Source organism: Rhinoderma darwinii, chromosome 6 (genome assembly GCF_050947455.1).
Source record: "Rhinoderma darwinii isolate aRhiDar2 chromosome 6, aRhiDar2.hap1, whole genome shotgun sequence".
Classification (NCBI taxonomy): domain Eukaryota; kingdom Metazoa; phylum Chordata; class Amphibia; order Anura; family Rhinodermatidae; genus Rhinoderma; species Rhinoderma darwinii.
The window spans coordinates 120,845,464-120,866,475 of record NC_134692.1 but is presented as its reverse complement, the minus strand read 5'-3'; the positions used below and the strand labels follow the sequence as shown (position 1 = coordinate 120,866,475).

The 21,012-nt window shown below is 42.4% G+C and overlaps 1 protein-coding gene across 1 annotated transcript; it reads right to left on the bottom strand.

Moving 5' to 3' along the window:
• Window positions 1–2,379: 2,379 nt before the first annotated feature.
• On the bottom strand, window positions 2,380–18,455 carry RAC1 (Rac family small GTPase 1). Its single transcript, XM_075830203.1, has 6 exons — window positions 18,132–18,455; window positions 11,449–11,520; window positions 10,978–11,095; window positions 7,777–7,839; window positions 7,274–7,433; window positions 2,380–4,012 (listed from the first exon to the last, which is right to left on the bottom strand). Exons 1-6 carry the CDS (start codon window positions 18,164–18,166, stop codon window positions 3,882–3,884), a joined length of 579 nt encoding a protein of 192 aa, XP_075686318.1. The 5' UTR covers window positions 18,167–18,455; the 3' UTR covers window positions 2,380–3,881.
• Between the last annotated feature and the right edge of the window lie 2,557 nt (window positions 18,456–21,012).

Sequence of the window (21,012 nt, the reverse complement as noted above, 5' to 3'; positions counted from 1 at the left end):
GAATAGGAGCATAGCTGCAGCAATAGCTTCCGATGCCCAGAGGCAGCCGGAACAACTGATCATTGCGGGGTACAGGTGTCAGACCCCCACTGATCATATATGGATGACCTACCATGTGAATAGGATATACAGAGAGTGTGAGAGTCTGTTGGGGTCAGCAGTTGTCCATTTCAGTTTCAAAACTATTGGTTTGGGACAATATATAGTAATAAAATAACTAGAGGCCTTATTATTTTCATGCATACTCTCGTGTCCCTAATTTTATTTTTTGTAGAATTTATGTAAAGAACAGAACGTTCTAGTGCATTGATGTCTTACAGGAGGGGGGGGGGGGGGGGTACGATAAGGAAGTGTTTACCTTCTGAACTAGAAATTTAACGAACATGCTTTTAGGGGAATTCCAGCAATTGTTGTTGATGACATATCCAGATATAGTGCATCTTACCTGTCTACATTCTTCTATTTCTTACTTCCTGCAAGACAGAAAGACAAATAGTAGAGATGAATCATGAGATATTGGAGGAAAGGAGAAAACCGGAGCGATCACATACTCAAAACCTTATCGCCAACGTAAACAGAAGGGAGGAAAAAAAAAAGAGAAAAAAAAGAAATCAAAGAACCTTATTCTCCCTAAAGTAAAACTTCCCACCTTCTCCAACCATTCATTCTGCTGCCATATTGGTTATGAGCTAAAAAAAAAATAGTGCATTCAATTTAACATGAATATAAACTAGAGAATTCTAAGTCCCTGTCTTCATCCATTGTATATCTGGGAAACAGCTGGCTCTTTAAACACCCACATGCTACAAGCTGGAAAGTTTCATGGATGTGTAACTATGAGGCTCTCCTGGAACATTTACAGAACACTCTGGAATTCCATTCTAGTTATGTCTTGTTACTGGAGAGAACATCTGCTTATCATCCAGATTGCCGGCGAGTAACAGAATGTGGGAATCAGATTCCGGGTAACGCAAGCCAAGTTTCCAGAAATTATAAAAGAGAAAAAATATATTATACATAAAACTTGATTTTGTCCAGTTCCACTTTTGTTTAGAGCATGACTGCTGCATTACGAGGAATTATTGATACCAGTCAATGCTGAATTGCCAGAATATTGCCCAGTGAAGAGGAAGACATTTTTTGGGGACAGCAAGTCTCAGATCTGAAGCACGAAGACCGAGCTGCTTGTCAGAAACCGCACCACACCGGTCCATGCGTCTTTCTTACAGCTCAGCTACATTGAAGTGAATAGCACAATACATATACAAACTGTAGACAGGTGAGGCATTGCTTAAGAAAAGCAGCCAGATTTTTCTCAAAGAGATTAACCCCTTTAATACTTTCTGCATTTAAAAAACAACCAAAAAAAACAGACCACTAAGCTAGCTTAAAGGGGTTCTCTTCTCTCATCAGGGACATTTATGGCATACCCAGAGGATGTCATTTATGTCAGATATACACGGATGCCACCTCTGGGACACACCGATCTCTAGAACGGGGCCCCCTAAACCCCGTTCTACCTTTCACGGCTCTTGCTGCCTCCCGGCAACTTCCTGATATGGTCAGGAATTACGAATACCGCATCGCTTGCGTACTACACCGCTTCCGTAACAGCCATTCCCTTTTATGAGAGTTACGTTAACAGTGTAGCTCAACGAGCTGCGCTATTTTCCTCATTACATGGTTGGAAATTATGAAGTGGCCTAGGAGGCAGCAGAGTTTAGGGGGCCCCATTCTGGAGATAGGTGGGACCCACATCTTACATTTATGGCACATTCTGTGGATAGGCCATAAATGTCCCTGATTGGCAAACTCAAACAACCTCCACAAGAACTGCCCCAAAACAGAGTGTGAACCTTGCCAAAAGGGAACACATTGCAACCAACTGCAGTTAAAGGAAATGGGATAACTTTAGATTTAGTGTCCCTTTAAACACTTGCTCAGCTTGTTCCTGGTGTCTTCGCACAATGTACTTAAAGGGCCCATGTACTTGGCATGCAAAGACCTTTGGCTTTGTATTACAGACCTGTAGGCACGGGGTCGCTGTTTGGTGCCTCAATGATGCCCCATACTCTCCCATAGAAGCAATGCTTCTAGGACAGTGTCTATATTATGGCATTCATGAGAAAAGTAAATAAACTAAACACAACCTCACGCTCACCATATAAAGCCAGGAAAGTAGGCGCTAAGAACACACCCGTAATATGGCTGTGTGCATGAGGACCTAGGGTCTGCTATTCCCCCTACTAAAATTACATCAATAATGAAGGTCACTTTCCACCTACACATGAAAGGTATCAGACAAGTGCACGCAATTATTGAATACGCCAAGTATCAAACATAACACCATACAAAATTAATTAAAAAGCGGTACACCAGTTTTTGTAGTTTAAGGATTTATTAATTCAAACATGCATGTAAAACACTAATTTGCATTAGCAAAAGATCGATGTAAAAACACTGTTCACAATTTTTTTTTTATCCTTTTCGCTTTTGCAACATTCGGAAATGCGCTTTGATTTTGTTCGTGTTGTAGAAAGGTTGCGTCATTTGCCGTTTGTAATTGGGTTTGGTTAGGGATGTGCAGCATGTCAGTAATACTCGCCCTATAATTAAAACCTCACAGACCCCAGAGAGCAGAACCGATTTAAGGCAATGCTAAATTTACAACGTAAAAAAGAAGGATGACAATAAGAAGAATTAGTAGTTACTGCATCTGTATGGCCACCTCAGTCGCCAAAACAACAAGGTCTACACTGGTTTAGCAGTTTCACATGAATTGTACATCTAGTGTTATAAGAAAAGTATTACGCACACAACTTTAAGCAAAATAACATGGAAGTAGTCAGTATTAGGTATAACTTTTATAAACTACAAAAAAGATACAATAATTAGATATTAGAATACAAGTTATTTTATGCGCAAGCCACTATGGAAAGCATGTACATCTCAGAATCTGTGGGAATGACTGTTCTATACTGTAAGGACGCCCCTGCACTGCACTGGCCGGGTGGCAACCAGCGAAGTGCTACAATCTAACATGGAATACCATTGTGCACTCCTTGTTATATACGTGCTCTGCCCACCTAGAGCAAGATGGAAGATCAAATGCCCTATGAAATTGGGAAGGGGGGGGTTGTCAGCTGGTGAAACACTCACCCTATAGTAACCTTTCCGACTGCATCCATAACACGTCATTTTTTTTTTAACCTAGTTTCAAAGCTGTAGTGTTACCTTTAAATACTGTTGCTTATGTTTACTATTAAAACCCTGAAACCTATTTTACATTGCGGTCTTAATAGTTTTTTTTTTGTCCAAAAGAGCAGATTAATACCCTTTAACCAAAACTTTATTTGTAACCCAAGCAGTAAAAAGATACATAATTTCTCTAACATTCCTAAATAACCATTTAGATTTACAATGCAATACAGTGATTATTAATAAAGTGTTTTAATATACGCAGTTAGGCCCTCGCCTTCTGGCAAATATATGAACAGTATCAACTTGTCTAGCTACAGTTCATTTCTTTTTAAAGTCAGAAGTCATATCTGAGTAAAAAGTCATATCTTTATAATAAGAGTTTTAATGGCTCATGTTTGTAGCACAAAATATGCAACCGGGTTGGATGGGCAATTTTGGCAACATTTAATTAGTGGAAGCAAAAGGAAAACCGTTTTCAGGAGGAAAATAAGGCTAAATAGATTATTCTATCATTTAGGAAGGTATATAGTAGAATCTGGAAAAGATGCATGTCACACGAGGAAATGAACGTAGTATTTGTAGATTCAAGATTATAGGCAGAGAATGAATTATTACAAATAGGGCTGGGGGAGTTGGCATTGTTGGCGTCTAGGACTGGGGTAGGATGAGGAGTGCAAGGATTACAAAAGCAGACATTTTCTCTTCCTCTTCTTCACTGGGGGTGGGCAGAGAACTGCTCGTATTGCTTCATCAAACACAGTCTTCAGTCCTCTCTGTGTAAGTGCTGAGCATTCCAAGTATTTCACTGCACCTGTTGGAAGAAAGACAAAATTGTTGATTGTTCTACAGGGATTATATTATACAAAGCAGGAACAGATCCCAGAGTAGAAGAGGAAAATGTTCCTTTAAGCAGCTTTATCCTTATCTGGGACCAACACCGCTGTTATATCAAAGATGCAGGATAAAAGTATGGCCAAACTTGCCAAAGTCTGGAATAGAGACCATATTATCCAGCAATCACTATTATACCAGGACTGTTCTATACATTGGGCTTCAAGTCAATATAGTTAGACAATTGCCCCTGGCAACTACAGTCCACAATTCAAGCACAGTTTGTTACCAGAGGCAGCAAAGCCACCTTTTACCCAATTTAACAAACTCAATCCTACCACAAACCATACGGCCAGATACAATACTCTGAGAGTTTGTCCACTTTGGACAATCCCTACTTGTTAGAAGGATCAGTGCATGTTAATGAATGACCACAATCTCCCTCTAACAAGAGAAGGATGTGGTCGATTTCTGAGCAATCTTACTGAATGAGTCTATTGACGCTGGGAACAGATAACAAAGAAGTCACTGCCTTTTTTCATTTCCTCAAGACATTTTATATTGATATCTGTCATATCACCTTGCAGAACGTATACCAGAGTAGGAACAGCCTATGAATTATAAGGTGCCACACAACATTAAATACCACAGTCCTAATCATATTAAAGTGCATCAGTCATGTGACAGAGCCTGTGATGTCAGGTGATCTATAAGCATAGAGCGAGGCAAAACCACCACAAAACCCAACACTATTTGCTAGGGTATTTTAGGGAACGTTCACATGGTATAAGATTAAGGGGTAAAAGTGTCAAAAGCAGAATCTTCCTTCCAAAATCAGCGTGTTTTCCAGGCTGATTTTAAACGCGGATTTTTCGGGTAGGAACACATAGCGTAAACTGCAGATTTTCCACAACAGATTGATTGCTGAAAATCCACAGCGTAGTACAATAGAAGCAGTGAGTGAGATTTCAACTTTCCCACACAGCAGAAGAAAAAAAATCCCCAGAAAAAAAAAATGCACAGAAATTGACCCACGGTGCAGTTTCTTCAGCCGCAGCATGTCAATTAATGCTGCGGAATCGCAGCTCTTCTGTTGCAGGTTTTCCCAGTTGAATTCAATGGGGTGCTAAAACCCACAACGAAGTGATTCCGCTGCAAAATTTGCAAGTAAGGAAAAAAAATAAAAAAAAAAAGTTATTTACCCAGAGTTCTCTGCTTCCTCTCCAGTCCTGCCTCGTGGGGTTACGTTTCATCCCATGTCACCGCTGCAGCAGTCACATGGCCTTCAACGTAATCCAAGGAGGCCGCCGGACTACGCACAGAGAAAAGGGAGGGGGTTAGTATGAACTTTTTTTCTATTTTCCGGCACTGCTTTATGCAGCGGAAATCCCGGAAAACCACATGCTGTCTGGTGTGAATTTTCAGACAGCATTCCCTGTGGTGTTCAGGGCGGATAAGCTGCGCAGCTTGATGCAGCGTATCAGCCCTGAACACGCTGTGTGTTCGTACCCTTAGGCTGCTTTTCAGCAGGTTTTTTTAAAAATAAATAAATAAAAAAACAAAAAACAGCAAACTAAATGTTAACATTAAAAGTCAAAACCTTTAAGCACACAAAACAAAAACGGTGTTTTTGGACAGATATGGCACCTAGATAGATCAGGAGGCTATATATTTTTTTCCAGCATTGATGAACAGCATGGTGAGAGGGGGGGGGGGGCGGAACAAAAAAAAAAATTTACACTAGGATTCAGACGCTGAAAAAGTATCGGAATCCGCATGGAAAAAAACAAAAGGTTGTTTGAACAAGGCCTTGGACCGCACGGATACAATATCCCCAAAGCCTAGTAAATAGAGAGGACCGTCTGACAGGAAAGTTTCACAAGGATATTAACAAAAGCTTTTTTTCCTCTTTCAAGATTTTCCCATTTACTCATAATGTAGCCAGCAGGTAACACCAGATTGACACATTCTTGTGCAGATTCTCTGTTGTCATGCACATAACGAGAGAAATGGATGCCCCCCCCCCCCCATGCATGGAAACTGCAGTACTAAAATTAGGCAGTATTCTCCATAGCAACCAGGGCAGTGCTGGAAATGAAATAAGTGATCTGACTGATCGCTGTGGACAACATGGACTGTTTTAATGCGTAAGAGCCTTTGTATTCCCCTGCTGGAGTTTTTCTATAATAAGTCACTAACCTACATTGATGGAGAGCCTGCTTTTCCCATCCAGAACACATTTTTTTCCATATACTTTTGGGTTACCTGAATTTAAAAACGTTCACACGTTCAATTAAAAATGGCTGAAAATTACAGAGCGGTTTTCAGAGAAAACCACCTCTGATTCAGAGCCTTTTTGAAGCTGAAAATTTTTTTTTTTTTACAGGCGTTTTTGGAGCGGTTTTTCTATTGACAATGAAAATCTGCTCAAGAAGTGACATGCTACTTTTTTTACAGGGCGTTTTTAGTCGCCGTTTTAAAACCGCCCCACCAGAGCGAAAGATCGTTTTTCCCATGGAATTCAATGGGCAGTTGTTTGTAGGCGTTCAGCTACCGGTTTCTCGGGCGTTCACACCCCAAAACACAGCATGTGAACATATCTTTAGGCTTAAATCTCCATTCCTTCATTTATTTTGAGACTCCCTAATACGCTCTTAATTTCAGACTTTTCTCCTGTGCGAGTGGCCCTTCCAGTAATGCATGCTGGGTCTGAGGTTTGTGCGCCCCGGATGAGGTCTTCATTAACTTTCTGGTATCAGCACAGCTTCATACCTGTACTGCTTTATCCTAATATAGAAACAAATACTGACAGAATGTGCAATTCCCCCTCCTGGTGTGTGTTCTCCTGCCCCTCTCTACTCTGATGCACTACAACCCGCGTGATCTCCTCACTCCCTGAATACTCTGCCGTGAGTGCTTTCCTCTCTCTACAATCCAATACTGCATGCTCTGGTGGGTACAACCTCCTCCACCCTCCTTGCTGGTATCTCCAACACTGCCGTGAGAGGAGAAAGGAATAAAGCAGATAATGAAGTCAGCAACGAGCAGATAGGAGCAGTGAGTAGTCGGATCTAGGACAGAAACAGCAGCACAGCCAGCCATGTATGGATGTCGTAGACTCTACAGCAACAAAATGGTAGGACTATTAAAGTTGCTTAATTTAGGAAGCAAATGATCAAGGAAATAAAAATTCAGTGCAAAGTTGTACATAGCCTTTAAGAGAGTAGCAGCATTTGCATACCAATCTCTTTTGCCATGGCAAGTCCCTGAGGATAGGTAATAGGTGTAAGCTTCTTCTCTTTCAGCTTCTCGATTGTGTCTTTATCGTCTCTCAGATCAAGTTTTGTACCCACAAGGATAATGGGAGTGTTAGGACAATGGTGTCGGACTTCTGGGTACCACTACGAAAGAAAAACAAGGCAAATAAAATAAGAATCTGCATCATCAGTAGGGTCATGTAGAGCTCGGTGTCATGTCTACACTAATAAGCACACAGGCTGCCTGCTAAACAATGAAGCAGCTTAACATTAACACCATGACATAAGTCAGGACTCACTGCTGGCCGCCAGTCCAAACACTAAAGCCCATGGCTCCAGCATACCCCTATTTAGGTCAGTGCCTCATTGACGTGGATTCATTTCACCAGACTCTGAACTGCTCACCCCCAGAACAAAAACGCACAGCGTATAAACATCCCAACATTCCTGCGACTGTAGCAAACCCCCAGTGGAAACGCGTGTTTACCTTAGCACGGACATTTTCAAAGGAAGCCGGGCTCACAAGCGAAAAGCAAATTAGAAATACGTCCTACAAAACAAGGGAAAGAAATGTTAACATTTTTCAATGAACATAAGATTTTAAAAAGATCGGAAAAGCTAATTTTGAAAGGTAAAAAAGTGTGCTCCAAATTTACAATCAGCGAAGTGCAAACCACATTAAAACCAGAAGGAGAACATGAAAACAAAATTAATTCTTCCTCTTTATTTTCCCAGTCAGGGTGGTTTAGATTGTAGATCAAAAGGGACATAAGCATTAATTGTTTTCTGCAAGCAAGGCGACATGTTCCACAAATTGCAGCCTACACCGACAGAAGGGGCATAAACAGAGAGAATTTGCAGACCACTCCATTAGCTGAAGGTTTTAATTAACTCACCGAAACATTGGAAGCTTTGGGGCTCGGGCTTAAAGCCTAACAAAAAATATTTAGATTCAAAAGCAGAGTTTAGCGCTTCACTCATACAATCTTAAATTGGCCCCTTACACAAAACTGAAGACCAAGCGAAAATAAGACAGATGGAAGCGGTAAACTCTGCTTTTTACTTAACGCAAATGCAGAAAGAAAAGGAGAGAAAAAAAAAAAAGCTGCAGAAAATTAGATGTAGGCTTCCACATTGTTAAACCAGAGTATTAAAAATAAACAAATAATATCTCTATCTACACACACAGTAAATGGATATTATAAAATATACCAAGATCAATCATTCAACAGCAATTCTACATTGGTTTGGACATATTTGCGGGTGGGTGTGGATGCGCTTTGTGTTGAAGTTGATAAAAATCAGCAGCATTAGTGTTTGAGCATTATCAATCCTGCTGGTAAAAAGCTCAGTGTTCAATTTCTTTGTACAGGGTAACATTCCCACTGCCCCCCATCCCCAATAAAAAAATAAAATAAATGAAAAATGTATCTGCCTGTTACTACCCTAAGGGGGACTAATTTGTAAGACTCCTATTGATCCCAATAGACACCCCATACAGAAATCTGCCTCAGAGGGGTACATGTGAGTAATAAATACCGTATTTTTCGGACTATAAGACGCACCCAGGTTTTAGACAGAGAATAGGGAAAAAATTATTTGTTAAAAAATAATTTATTCACCAAATTCTGAGCGCCAACAATTTTTTATATTTTTTTTAATCGATTGAGCGGTGTGAGGGCTTACTTTTTGCGAGACGAGCTGTAGTTTTATTGACACATGATTTTTTTGATCACTTTTTTTTTATTTTATTTCATTAATTTCAAGCACTATGTTGACCAAAAAACTATTTTGCGGTTTTAAATTTCTAAACTCACCGTGCAAGTTAAATAATGGTATATTGTAATAGATCTGACTTTTACGGACACCAGCGTGTAGCGATACCAAATTATTTTATTTTTTACATTGTGCTTGGGGAAAAATGGGAAAAGGTTTGTTTTTTTTTTTAACTTATTTTTTTTTTTTTTACACTTCTGAAAGCGGCCACTTGGCTACATGTGGAGTTACTGAAACAGCATAACTCGCTGAGCTATGCGGTTTCCATAACTCCCATAGTAGTGAATGACAGTTACGGAAGCAGCGTAGCATGCGAGCTACGCTGCTTCCATAACTACTGTTCAGTTCTATGGGAATTACGGAAACAGCATAGCTCCGCAAGTTACGCTGTTTCAGTAACTCCACATGCAGTCAAGTGTCCGGGAGAGCACAGAAAGCTAGAACCGGGTTTAGAGGGCCCCGCTCTAGAGATCGGTGCGGGTCCCAGAGGTGTGACCCGCATCTATCTTACATTTATGACAAATCCTGTGGATATGTCATAAATGTCCTTCATAGAAAAACCCCTATAAATACCAGTGTCGCTATTGACCACAGCATTTAACTGAAGGGGTTTGCCATAAAACACATTTATCCCCTATCCACAGGATAGGGGCTACTTGTGAGATTGTTGGGGGTTCCAGCGATAAGGAGAACAGGGGACCGAAAGGCACCTTAAGCGCTACATGAGAAGCCTGGACATCCGGGTTCTGTGTCCGGCTTATCTGTTCCACAGCTCCATAGAGATCAATGGAGAGCTGCTCGCGCATGCGCAGAAGAATCCCATTAATATCCATGAAGCTGCCGGACACAGAAGTCACAGCTTCTCAGGCAGCGCTCTTGGTAACTTTCGGTCCCCGTTCTCCTTATCGATCACATGTATCCCCCATCCTGTGGATAGGGGATACATTTGTTTTATGGCACAAGCCCTTTAAACTGCCAGGAATAGCAAAATTGCTGTTCCTGGCCATTATAGCAGCGTGTCAGAAGCTGACACCTGCAGTGTATGGAGTAGGCTCAGCGCGTGTGCCCGCTCCATACATCATCCCCCTCCAGCTCCATGATGTGCCGGTACACCATGGGTCGGGAAGGGGTTAAGTAATGAAGCGGTCACGGCGCCCGGCGATGCCGGGTCCCTTGACTGCGGGCTATAAGATTTATTCTTGCTAAAAACTGCGTCTTATAGTCCGAAAAATACGGTACTTCACATGAAACAAGAATTCTGCCGAAAAACATTACTTATAACGGTGTCATGCTCTGTTATTCTATTATATATGAAGAGGGTAGGTACGTAGAAAACCGCCCCAATGACAAGTGAAATGCCAACAGCCAGTGGCAAATTTATTTCTAGGAGGAATAATAGAGGAACAGCACAAAACAGACTTCTGATGAAAGGTGATCCACAATTCTTATTTTATGGAGATTACAAATTTTTCAGGAGTTGATCTTATTTTTTTTTTTATCCTAATAAGTGATTTAGGCACAGCCTCAGAGGATTTTACAGGCTGACTGGCTACAAACGGATAAAATGCACAAGTCTGAGCTATCCTTATTGTTATTCCAAGCTAAACGCATGACTGGCAAACAATACTGGCATGCAAAGCTCAAAATGTTCTGCCAAACATTAACAGTTCGTGCAAAATTGCTAATACCTTCAACCACTTCTGATCAATGTATTCAAGGAACTGATCGCATCACAAGTTCAAAAAAGGCAAGCTTTACACTCATACAAGCGCAGCACACAGGAAGAAACTCGCAGCGCTAAAAAGGAGTGAAAGCATCTGATAGGAAAAGAAAAACTCTAGAACCATACAACACTGTACTAGCGCCACAACATCCAATAACTGGGTCTTCAAGAAAAGTAACTGATATTTACCGTCTGTGGATAAGATAACGGACGCAATCTATCGTAATCTTCTTGTCCAGCAGTATCCCACAATCCCAGATTAACTGGTTTTCCATCCACCATTACATTGGCAGAATAGTTGTCAAATCTAAATATGGATAAATAAGAAAAAAGTCCAAAGTTAAAATCTTACTACCGACGCAAACCAATTTATGCATACAGTGCTTCCAAAGTTTCCAGCAATGCTCTCCAACTAGTGGCTCTCCAACTATTGTAAGACGACAGCTTCCACCATGCTTTAACAAATTTCAGCTGACATGGCATGCTGGGAATTGTGGTTTCACAACAGGAGGGTCACTGGTTGGAAACATTAACTTATGCAATCGTTTAGCAGTGACCAGTAATTATTGATTAAACATCTAGTTCTCTGCATTCGAGAGGGATGCAATATATTCTGAACAAATACAGAACAAACAAATGAATGTTCACGATTTTACTTACACAGTTGGGATGTATTCTCCTGGGAACGCATTTGTTGTGTAACTGATCAGCAAACAAGTTTTACCAACCGCACTGGAATATAACAAAAAAAATTCTGATGAGATATTGAAGAAGTGACCATAATCTATATTTGTTGATTTTAAACGCTTACAACAAAATATATATTACTCTAACACATACGGCTGGATAACACTTCGTGTCAGTTCACACAGCGTTTTTGGCTATTGAGCGCTGCAGGCAAAAAACGCTTTCTCTGCCTCCCCTTGTTTTCAATGAGAGGTTAGAGGTGGAACAGCAGCAAGAAATAGCATGTTTTATTTTTATTTTTTATAATTGGGGTGGGGGGCCGCCGTGGCAAAAAAGGCTCCCATTGAAATCTATGGGAGGCGGTTTAGAGAAAATTTCCACGTCAAAAGACTCGTGTGAACTGGGCCTAAAAGTGATAAACATCCTCCACAACGTACAGCCCCCCTATAAACATTAGACATTTCGTATGAACAGCCCATTTCCCATCTCAGTGCAGACATTTGACTAATGTGACGAAGAAGGATTAGAATATAAAATATAGGAAACTAAGTTTTGTGGTTCTAGAACTACTTTTTAGTACACAATAAGGCCGGGTTCACACGTGGCGTAAACGCTGAGGAACTTCCGCACTAATATTCCGCAGCATTTACAGTAGCAGCAAAGCGGATGCGATTTAGTAAATCTCATGCCATGCCCAAGTTAATAAAATTTACTTGCGGTATGGAATTTAATTCCACAGCATGTCAGTTTATGCTGCGTTATTGTTGATTTTCCCTCACGGGTTTTCCCCATTGAATTCAATGGGAATGCAAAACCTGCAACAGAAAGCCAAGTTTTGCGACTTTTGCGGCGTACTCGCAGCGATTACGCTAAAAAAATTCATGCTTAACCAGAACGTCCTCCTTCCTGCAGTCCGGGCTCCTGGGATGACGTTGCATCCCATGTGACGGCTGCAGCGTCATCCGGGGAGGCCGGAGCGGACGTCAGGATGGAGGGGGTAAGCATGAACGGCTTTCTTCTGCAGCGGATAATCTGTTCGAAATATTGCACCACAACTTGGAACGATTTTTCGGACGGAACGTACTGCAGGTTCAAGGTCATGCTGTGTGATATTTACGCATTGTATCTGCCCCGTGGGAAGAGTTCATTCACACTTTGCGGTTGAGGAGTGTTTAGAACCGCATCAACAGTATCCGAAAACAACGTGTGATTTCGCAGCGATTTAGTGCATTCAATGCGATGGTTTTTTGTTTCTTTTTTTACCAGTCGCATTGAAAAACTTAAATTGCGGTAAAAACACATGTTTTTTTTATGCAGTTCTAACCGCACCGCAACATGTGAATGGACAAAAGTATATGGACACCTATACCCTACACCAATTGCAAACAAATGCATAAAATCAAGCACACAGGCATGCAACCTCCATAGACAAACATTGGTGGTAGTAGTATGGGTCGTAATGTAAAGATCGGGGACTTATACCTCTGGCGTCCTATGACTTTTTTGATCTGTCCTGATCAACTAAAAGCGCTATTAGTGTGAACTGGAAGCACACGCTGCACCTCTAGACCACCGCTCAAATATTGTTACGTGTGACCGAAGTCACCTTGTGCTATACAAGGAAAATGGGACAACCACTAAATACTAAGTTTAGTTGAAAACTCTAAAATTGAAAGGTGACATTTATTACAGCAGTCCCTGGTCATTATATATTGAACTATTACAGGCATCAGTTTTTAATTTGCATACTCCGGTCACACAGCGGATTTTGACCTGGAAACTACGTCGGGATGAGCGCCAAAAAAACAACCTGTTTTTGCTAAATTAATGCTTGTATTTCAAAACCTGTCTCAAATTTTCGAGTTTTGAGGAAGATTTTTTCTGACTGGCAAACAGCAACAACTCTGTGTGAATATACCCTTAGGGCCGTTAAAACTAACGTAAAACTCGTCCGTGTGCGATGTGTGAAAATCACGCAAGGCACACTGACCCATTCATTTCAATGGGGCCGTTCACACAGGCAGGAGTTCTCAGCGTGTGTCCGTTGCGTGAAACTCACTGCATGTCCTATATTGGTGCGTTTTTCACACACCTACACACCCATTGAAGACAGTCAGTGGGTGAAAATCACGCACAACACACGAATGCACAGCCGTGTGCTGTGTGTTATTTGCGCATCAATTCTATTGAAATAAATTATGCGCTTTGCGAGTGCATAAAACACACATGCCACTCACAAAGCAGATGCAATAATGCAACAGACACGGAACAGATTTACACCCGTAAATCTGTCACGCTCGTGTGAATGTAGCCTAAGGCCCCATGCACACTTCCGTTGTAGGTCGCACGGCCACTAACGATGGCTCTGAAACATGGACCGCACATTGATGACTTCCGCATGCAGTCTTATTTCAACGGACCGAATGAATGAAATGACCGAGACTGTTCCGTCAATAACGGACAGGAGTAGAACCTTTCCTATTTTTGTCGGAACGGTCACACGGTTCCGTTAAAACAACAGAAGTGTGCATGGCCCCATAGAAATGAATGTGTCAGGGTGCTATCCGCTGAAAAGAAACAGATAGCACCCTGAAGAAAATAACTGAAGTGGGCATGAGGCCTTACTGACAAGACCATAAAGATTAGCAACTTTATCAGATACTGTGGAAGAGAAGCATAAAACATGTGCAAGTGAAAATTAAAGCAGTTGCCAATAGCAACCAATAGGATCCCAGTGCAGATTAGATATCAGTTATTTGATTGATCACTATGCTCAGTGGATCCAGTTTACCCATAAATCGCCCCACTGGCTACTAATACTCTTCCCTGCCTGTACATAAGAGAGTCAGTTCACAGGTTGCGCAAATACTGCAGATTTTCTGCTACATAATCTGTTACGGAAAACCCACAGCAACTACAGTAGCAGCAGAGTGGATGAGCTAGAACAAATCTCATCCACACACTGCGTAAATACTGAGCGGGAAAAACGCTCGGAACTTGACCTGCGGTGTAGAATTTTATTCGGCAGCAGGTCAATTGTATTTGTGTAAACTCTGCTTAATTGTTGCAGGAGGCTAAACTCGCAACAAATAGCAGTTGTTGCTTTTTCTTTTTTTTTGCAGCGTGTTGGCAGCGATTCTGCTGCAGAAAACGCAACTCAAAGAAAATAAAAAATCTTATACTTATCCAGAAGTCTGTTTCTTCCTCCAGGCCAGCCTCCTGGTATGAAGCTTCATCCCATGTGACCGCCGCTGCAGCCAATCACAGGCTGCAGCAGTCTTCTGTGATGAAACGTTATCCTATTAGGCCGGCCAGCTAGCAGTCCAGTTAATGTTGCGGTTTTTCGCCCGGAATTCCCAGTGGTGTACAGGGCTTTTAAGCAGCGTATCCACCCCGTGTGAACTCAGCCACAAACACATACCTATGCAGATTTGTATATGACATGCCTGCACTGCCTTAGATTACTAATAATGACTCAAATGAGCTTTACCTCACATTTATGAATTATGACCTGTGTAGCCTACTATACTGAGAACGAGGAGCTTCCTGTCATCCAGGTTCATGCACCTTATATAACTACAGCGAGACACAGCACACCTGAACAGGGTAATGCCGGTATTCAGCACAGTTTATATTGGAATGTGAAATGCCTTTAAACCACTGACTAACGATACATATCCTAATACTAAAGTATCTCTACTGGGTGTAAAATATAAAATCTATTTTAAGCTCCCTGACCCAGAAGAGAACCATCGCTGACCACTTTATTGCCTCCATGTCACTAATATTCACAGCTAAAAGCATTAGCCAAACAAATACTATCTCAGCTTCGTGTACCCCTTTGAAAAATATAGCTGCGGCTTCGTTCACATATCCCTTCGGGCTCTATTCGGATGTTCCGTCTGAGGTTTCCGTCAGAATAGAGCCCTGACTGACACAAACGGAAACTAAGGTGTCCATCATCGTTGATTTCAATGGTGCCAGATCCAGTGCCAATGGTTTCCATTTGTAAAAAGGATTCTGTCGTTTTCACTGAATTAATGGCGTAGTCGACTGCACTATTCATTCCGTCAAAACGACAGAACCCTTACACAACGGTGACAAACGGACACCATTGGCACCGGATCTATCGTCATTGAAATCAATGGCAACGGAAACCTATGGTTTTCGTTGTGTCAGTCAGGGCTCCATTCTGACGGAAACCTCCGACGCAATGTCAGAATAGAGCCTGAACGGATATGTGAACGAAGCCTACCTTCTACTAGAGACAGTGCCTCTCATGACCACAGTCTGTGTGTGGAATTACAGGTCAGTGTTTTTCGGTTTGATCGAATAAATGCACTGTTAAATTCTCAGTCAATTGCTATTAACCAATGACATTATCCTACACGGCCAATGTATAATCTGAATGACAGGGCAGATTCCCAGATCTTGTCGTCACCACAGCAGCATTGATGATCTGCTGTGTTACAGTCATCCATAGACATGACGCAGAGGGATGTGCAGGATACAGACACGGACTATACATCACATCACAAGCAGTAGCATTCCTATACGGTTTCTTTTCACTAGGCAACAAACTCCCAGGGATAGACGACGTACTGTAAACTACAGCTAGATTTTATTTTTTAACGGTCGGCTAAGGGTCTCCATAAACCTGAATAAAATAAAAAACACCATGTTGTTGAGCATTGGTAAGAAATTTCTTGGTGCGTTGGATGATTGGATTTGTCCAACCTTGACAAATAGGAAATTGTTAATTTAGAGATAATGATGTATCACTGAAACATCAGAGGGGATCTGCGCCCTGTGACACCCACCGATTCATAAAATGTTGGGCCTGTGGCACTTCAGGACTAAGCCAATGATCGTTATTGGCACTGATTTAGGCTGTGTTCACACAGTTTTTTGCAGGCGGAAAATCTGCCTTAAAATTCAGTTTGGAATTTTGAGGCAGATTAGCCAATTTCCACGTGCACTGAGCGCCGCGAAATACGCTTTCTCTGCCTCCCATTGATGTCAATGGGAGGTCAGAGGCGTAAATGCCCAAATATAGGGCATGTCAATTTTTCCCGCGAGACGGTTTTTACGCTCAATGGGAAATCAATGGGAGGCATTCTTGGTAGTTTTCTGGTGCGTTTTGCGGCATGGTTTACGCATCAGAAAAACTCGCCATAAAACTTAGTGTGAACCCAGCCTTAGAGCCTCCTTACCATATAGATAGTCCCTCATAGTATCATAGCAATCGCTACTTGTACAAAAGGGAACCATTCCAACCGAATCAAAATTCCCATCAAAGTCCTGCAGGTGCCACAGATGGCATATCTCTTGTAAAAGGGAACCTGACAGATACCAGTCACTACAGTCCGCCAGCCCCGAAGATTTCTCCATACAAGCTGCACTTTATGGCTTTGAATTATCCTACTAGGCAACCATTCCAGCTATATCTACTGCTAATAACACAATTCCATCACATAACCCATTACCCTATAGGGGAAATCCAGTCAAGGAAAACATATATATGATATGTAAAAGGTCACATTGACGAGCCGGGCCCCAGTACATTACGGGTATCCCTTTGGCGCTGCTCAGAGCTTTCTGTTATCTGGAAACATTAAAGAGGTTGTCCGGTTTCAGCAATTTAATGCTATTGTATTGTATAAAAGTTAACATTTTTTAATATATACTTTCTGTATTAATGTCTCATGGTTTTCAAGAGCTCTGCTTGCAGTTATTCAGTAGGAATAGTCATTGTTTACTTTCAATGGTTAAAATTCTGTCCATGGTCATGTGATGGACACAGGTGTGGGGATTGTTAGAAGACAGAACTCGGATACACAAACTAACGATCCCCGCACCTGTGTGTCCATCACTACCAGGGCAGAATTGTAGCCACTGAAGGTAAACGACAACTATTCCTACTGAACAACAAACAGCAAGCAGAGTTCTTGAAAACCATAAGGAATTCTGAAAGTATATTGGAAAATTGTATAGCTTAACTTTACCAAAACCAGACATCCCCTTTAAGCAAACAGTCATTAATGTGAATGGCCCTTTGCTGGCAATGCGGTGTGAGATTTTCAGTAACAAATCTTTAAATAGTGCCCACGGGTGTAATGCCCTCTATAGAGACCTTTCATTGTGGAAAGCAGCAGCGATCTGCAGCAATGTGACCTCACGTCTCTAGACTAGACTTGGATTCCCCTTCCAGCTGCTGATTATTGATCACACTGATACACCCCTCCAGGTAAATGGGCAATCTATGATAGTCATGTAAGATGCCACCTGCATAGCAATCTGTGCCAGCTCCTGCATCATTGTGTTACGTACAGATGTGTAAGTGTCCTGGTTTTATACAGCTACACAAGGAGGATGTCTGCCTCCTCCCCCGCCAGCTGTGCATCCCTGCGGGCCTCTCTGCTCCATACATTTCTAGGCCGACGGCCCTGCAAGAGGTGGGCGGATGACTGGAGGCCACGAAGTCATCATCCAGTGCCAGGTTACTGCGCCCTCCAGCACTGCTATGTGTACGGGATGGAGCAGGGGTCAACACCCTGAGGCCGGGGTAACACGAGTGGGGTGAGGAAAGGTGGTGACAAGTAACCCTTTCAGCGCCGCCTATATAGGGGCTACTAGAGACATGATGCAGTACTCACCCGTCTCCCACCACCACACACTTAATGGCCTGCATGGCTGCTCCGCGTCGACGCTCCCGGTAGCGGGAAAAAGGCAAAAGAGAAAATAAAAAGGCGGCGCCGAGAAGGCCGGACGAGGCTACGACCGTCTCCCGATGAGCACACTCCTGTCTCGGTGACACCGGCTGCGCCTCTGTGTATGTGAGAACGAGGAGGATACCGTGAGGAAAAGGAGGCTGCGGCCACCACCCAGAGCCCGAACCTGCACCACCTCAATAATAAAATACAGGAAGCGCGCTACCCGCGTCACTACCGGCCGCGCCTCGAAACGTGCAGTGAACGCGCTGGGTGCGCCCCGGAGATCGGGGACGCGCTGAGGGGATGACGTCATAGGGGAAAACGCGGGCAAGGGGCGTCCACCCGGGAGCTCGTTACCTCAGGGGACAAGTTACACGCCCCCTGGCGGTCATTACATGTTGACTTGCAAGTGTATGAAAGCGAAATTCTTTATATTTGTGGCAATGTACAAAGACATATTTTTACTCCAACGTGGCATTTCTCTCCAGGACATAAGACATTTTCTTTTTCGCCCTTAAAATAAAAAATTACTAGTGGAAAAATCAAATTTATTTAATGCATGCAGCATCAAAAATGGTGCGATGTATGTTAGAAAAATGTCAAATGACGTGCGCCATATTTTTAAAAGATTTGCATCACTTATTTGCACACTAATTGACTCACTATTATTAGGTGCAAAATACTGATGTATGACAGCCATGAGGTGGCATGTGTCGTAAATTGTACCGCAGGTATTTTATAGCAAGCGCCATTTTAATAAAATGTCTCTCGTCTCCTTTATAATGTGACGCTCTTACAACACTATTGATAAATGTGGCTTTGAAGTTTTTAAAAATGAAGACTATAGCGGTACAAAACCGCCTATTAAGGTAGAATGGGAAATTGGGTCAACTTTCGTTTCGTAAACTGCAGTTTTTCTCCTATTGTACTCATGGGCTATGCCACACTACTGGCTAAGCCACATGTTGGACTTTCTGATAAGAAACCACTTTGAAAAACCTAGCACCCTGCATACTGAAAGGAATTATATCAGAAATGTCTTTAAAAGTTCATATAATCGCATGACAACCGCAAAAACAACTACACTACCGAAAAAAAACAAAACACATCGCAAAACCACATGTACTTTCAGCCAAGTAAGATACGGTTTTCAAATGCATTTTTAGATGCGGCCAATTCGGGTTTTCCGACCGCACCTCAAGCAAACAATGTGAGTAGACCCAAACCGCAATCATAAAGGTTTTTTGTACTTCTGAATTGCTAATCAGATTTTTTACTCAACGACATATAAATTCAGGCTGAAAATAAAGAAATTCAGCTGCCAATCTTGAGTGTAAATACATTATTTTTTGTAATTTCACAAAATCAATTTTTGCAGAGATTTATCAATGCAATTACTGCCGTTTTCTGTACAACTATTAAAATAAAAATTGTGAAGATCATATCATATTTATCATGTATTCTGCCAGTTTTTGTAATACCAATGACATTTTAATTTTTACAAAAGAGCATATAGTACTGTCCAGGAGGCTCCCAGAAAAAGGGGAGAGCTCCCAGAAGAGCAGGCAAGTCTACCGGGTGCCCTGCGTCTTGTCAAAATACTCACCGCTCCACGTTCCAGCAGACTTCTTCACTCCTGGGCGCCACCACAGACATCCTGACGAAGGAGCTGGCATCAGGACGTTGCCTGTGGCAGCATCAAGAGGGGAGAGGACTGCTGGAATGAGGGAGGGTGAGTGTCTGCAAAATCTGGTCTTGGTGTCTGTATTTATTTAGGGGTGTGATGAAGTGGGTCATAATTCACAATACTTATTCATTTTTGACCCTATGGGTCAAAGGTGGTCTGTCATTCAAGATAAGTGGTAGTATTGCAGTTGTCATCATGAACAAAATAAGTTCTCTTCCCTTTTATTCAGTGGAGAGGTTGCTGCTTTTGCATGGCTATTCTTCATTGAAATTAATGAGAATAAGGTTGTGTGCATGTTTAGTGGTTATGTTCGGTACATCAGAAATTATTATAGCCTTTCTGTTGCAGAGGTAAAAAAAAAAAGGAAAATGATGCCTACCTCTGGCGATGGGTGCATGTGACTTTCCACAAAAAAAGAGTTTTCAGAAGTTAGACCTGCCCTTGAATACTCTTTCCACAACTAAACCCTCCAGGTTACACCCTCGAGACAGTACTGCCAATATCCAAAGTAGTGCCCATAATGTCCCCCACAGTGCCAGATTAATTGTACTGCCCATAGTGGCAGCCTCCCACAACAGCTAATAGGCCTCAACACCCTACAGGTGGCCTCACCTCATTCCAAATCCGTAGCTGACTGGCCTCCATACACGCCGACCCCCCCCCCCCTCCCTCCCTCCCCCGGGAGTGAGAACTGTCTCCGGGTCTGCATTTCTTGGGGTAAGTGCAAACACCCCATTTACCCAGATTCCCCCTACCTGCTAGGGGAAGCTCCAAAGGGACTTGTCGGTCCTGCCCCTACATAGACTTGGCAACTTTTCAGTGGGCAATGTTTGTCAGAAACCTGATGTGCCCACCCCCCCTCTTATACACTACCTTGTCCCACTCCCTGAGCTGGACTGTCTTTCCCTGCCTGGAGCCAACCGAGAGAAGGGCCTGGCCTTCCACGCAAGCATCCTTACATTGCACGGCTTTCTTACCACCTGGACGGTGAACTAACCTCTCTGATACGCGGCTGCAGCTGCACATCTGTCTAGCCTTGCTCTCAATTACCGTTCCCTCAGGAAAACTGCCCGCAACAAACTTTTCTAGCTACCCCATTCCTGCTGTTCCTACTTCAACATACACGTCCAAACTTTA

Coding starts and splice junctions, on each gene's coding strand:
- RAC1 (XM_075830203.1), bottom strand. CDS start 18,166: ATGCAGGCCATTAAGTGTGTGGTGGTGGGAGACGG. Junction 11,521..18,131: donor TGTGTGGTGGTGGGAGACGG/GTGAGTACTGCA, acceptor GTTATATTCCAG/TGCGGTTGGTAAAACTTGTT. Junction 7,840..10,977: donor CGTTATCTTATCCACAGACG/GTAAATATCAGT, acceptor CTTGTTTTGTAG/GACGTATTTCTAATTTGCTT.